This window comes from Galeopterus variegatus, unplaced genomic scaffold (genome assembly GCF_000696425.1).
Source record: "Galeopterus variegatus unplaced genomic scaffold, G_variegatus-3.0.2 Scaffold5023, whole genome shotgun sequence".
NCBI lineage: Eukaryota > Metazoa > Chordata > Mammalia > Dermoptera > Cynocephalidae > Galeopterus > Galeopterus variegatus.
The window spans coordinates 320,541-323,287 of NW_007731134.1; the positions used below are offsets into that span (position 1 = coordinate 320,541).

A 2,747-nucleotide genomic window follows, 5' to 3' on the forward strand; every position below is an offset into this window, starting at 1 on the left:
TGTACAATCAACTCTCTTTAAATGTAAAAAAAAAAAAAATTGAGATACCATCTCCCACCAGATATACTGGCCAGTATCAAAAAGAAAGATAATATCAAATGCTGGCAAGGATGTGGGGAAAGGGGGACCCTCATACACTATCGGTGGGACTGTAAGTTAGTGCAGTCACTATGGAAAACAGTGTGCAGGTTTCTCAAACAACTACAGATAGAACAACCCTAAGGTCCAAGAGTCTGACTGCTGAGTGTATCCTGAAAGGAATGGAAATCATCATGTTGAAGGGACACCTGTACTCCCATGTTTATCACAGCTCGATTTACAATAGCCAGGAGTTAGAACCAACTTAAATGTCCACTGAGGCATATATACCCAATGCAGTGCTACTCTGCCATGAAAAAAGAATGAATTTCTGTCTTTTGCAGCAACTTGAATAAACTTAGAGAAAATTTTAAGTGAAATAAGCCAGGCACAGAAAGAGAAATACTGCATGTCCTTTTTTCATAAGTGGGAGCTAAAAAAATAATCAAATAAATAAAAAAAGAAAGACAGATAAAAATACAACAATCATTTTTTGAACTTTCAAAAAGAGAGAGCAACACTGAGGCCACTGGAGATAGTGGGGGAGAGGAAGGGGGTTAGTGGGAAATTGGGAAGAGGCCACAGGGTAAGACTGTAATTGTGTAATGTTGAATACACTGATTGTCCTGTTTTGCACATCGTATATTGCACACTGGTATTGATATTTAATGCCGTATCCCACAGATATTATGTTTATAAATATTATGTCAATTATGTTTCAATTAAAAAAAGATCCTAAAAAAAACTTGATAAGAAATGTAAAAACCATATGTGAAGAAACCTTAAAATATTTGTATTGAAAAAGATGAACATATACTTGAATAAATATAAAAATTATTATGTCCTTAAATAGAAAGTTTTGGCATCCTGAAGTGTCGACATTGCCCAAGTAAATACGCATTGAATGCACCTCCACTGCCACCCCCAATGCTCTCAAATGCTTAGCAAAAACTCCTTTCCTTTCTTCACAGAATTATGATGCTGGTTTACCTTCTCCGGTACTATTTTTCTTGGATTGTGATAAAGGCGTAATGTTAACATTTAACAGGAAACACTATTTTTGGTGAAAATGACTGCATTTTGTTAACTGCATCTGGAGAACTGTGGTTGCAATAAGGGTACACAGTCGCGTGGTGGCTTTTGCTTACCACTTCACTATCTAACTTTATAACAATATTACTTCCATAAATAAATTCTAAACTTACTTGTTTCCTTTGAAGATATTTTACACAATATATAGAACACCACATAGTTATCACTGTTGCTGTTTTTATTAATCTATTAATAATTAGTCCAATATCCAAGACTGTTAGTTATTGCTATTTTGGTACAAGTATAAGGAATGATTTAAGTTGTTTTAACATATTTTAGAGAAGATAGTAAGTTGAAAATAGAAACTATTATATTGCCTTTATTTATCTTTTTGGAAATAAAGTAGAAAATATTTAAAACATCAGAAGTTATCACTGTGCAGTTTGAGGCAATAAGTGAGAAATGGAAGCTGGCCGCACATTTAGGTTAACACGCTTGTTCATTTACACCTTGGGTATTGCACTATCCCTTCCTGACACACTGCTTGAAATGATAGCATTCCTGTATTTCCACTATATCCCAATTTACACATGAATTCAATAGTCTCCCCTGCTTTTGCATAGTATTTTTTGTCATTTTTCCCTTTTAACTGTATGTTGTTTTCATTCATGTTTTCTTCAGTTATAATACATGGATCTGAAAGTAGAAAAAAACAAAAAACAATTAATTTTTATAATCTTCCCGTTTATGAAGTAATAAAACTGCATTCTAATGAATATGTTAGGAAAAATAAAAATATGAAATAATCAAAATAGCAGGTATTTATTAACTTGTGTGTTAGCATTTTGCAAGTATAAGCTTTTTAAATTCTTACCATTCCTGCATCAAGCAAATGCTCGTATTTCACACACCAGGAAACCGCAGTAAAGAGGCGTCCAGTTACACTTCCTCAAGGTAACATATCTCCTTAGGTGGGCGCAATAAGTGCGGACCCTGGCAATCTCTCTCTGGAGCCTGGGCTCTTCATCTCTAACATACATGGTGTCTACACTAGTGACTTCATATCAAAATAAGGTTAGCTAACGTGTTCTGTTAGGATCATGGTTTTGCATCCTACTTTCCCCACTCAACAAGCAGTGACTACAAACACTCAAAAGTGCTCGCTTTCTGCTACTTTAAATCTAAATGTGTTTTACGCTCATAATGTAGGAGAACTATAGAAAGCCATAATCTTTCTAATAAACAGCCATCTATTATAATGCAATTATCTACATATAAACTATAGAAAGCCATAATCTTTCTAATAAACAGCCATCTATTATAATGCAATTATCTACATATACATGCATATCCATATATCTCTGTTATCTATCCCTTTCTCTTATCTTCATTATGGTAAAGAGAGGATGCATAGCTGCACCGATAAGCACACAGAGTCTGAATACAAACGTGATTTCAAAAATTACTCTTTCTGGGCCGGCCCGGTGGCGCACTGCGCTAGTGCGCCGCTTGGGAAGCGCGGAGGCGCCACACAGAGTCTGAATACAAACGTGATTTCAAAAATTACTCTTTCTGCGCCGGCCCGGTGGCGCACTGCGCTAGTGCGCCGCTTGGGAAGTGCGGAGGCGCTCCCGCCG

At 36.1% G+C, this 2,747-nt stretch overlaps 1 protein-coding gene across 1 annotated transcript in view; it reads right to left on the reverse strand.

The window, feature by feature from the left end:
• Positions 1–1,327: 1,327 nt before the first annotated feature.
• LOC103604179 (complement factor H-related protein 4-like) overlaps positions 1,328–2,747 on the reverse strand; it is a 17,920-nt gene continuing 16,500 nt past the window's right edge. Inside the window, exon 5 of the mRNA XM_008588761.1 lies at positions 1,328–1,806. Coding sequence (XP_008586983.1) covers positions 1,610–1,806 — 197 coding nt within the window. The 3' untranslated portion in view covers positions 1,328–1,609. The remainder of the gene's footprint in view (positions 1,807–2,747) is intronic.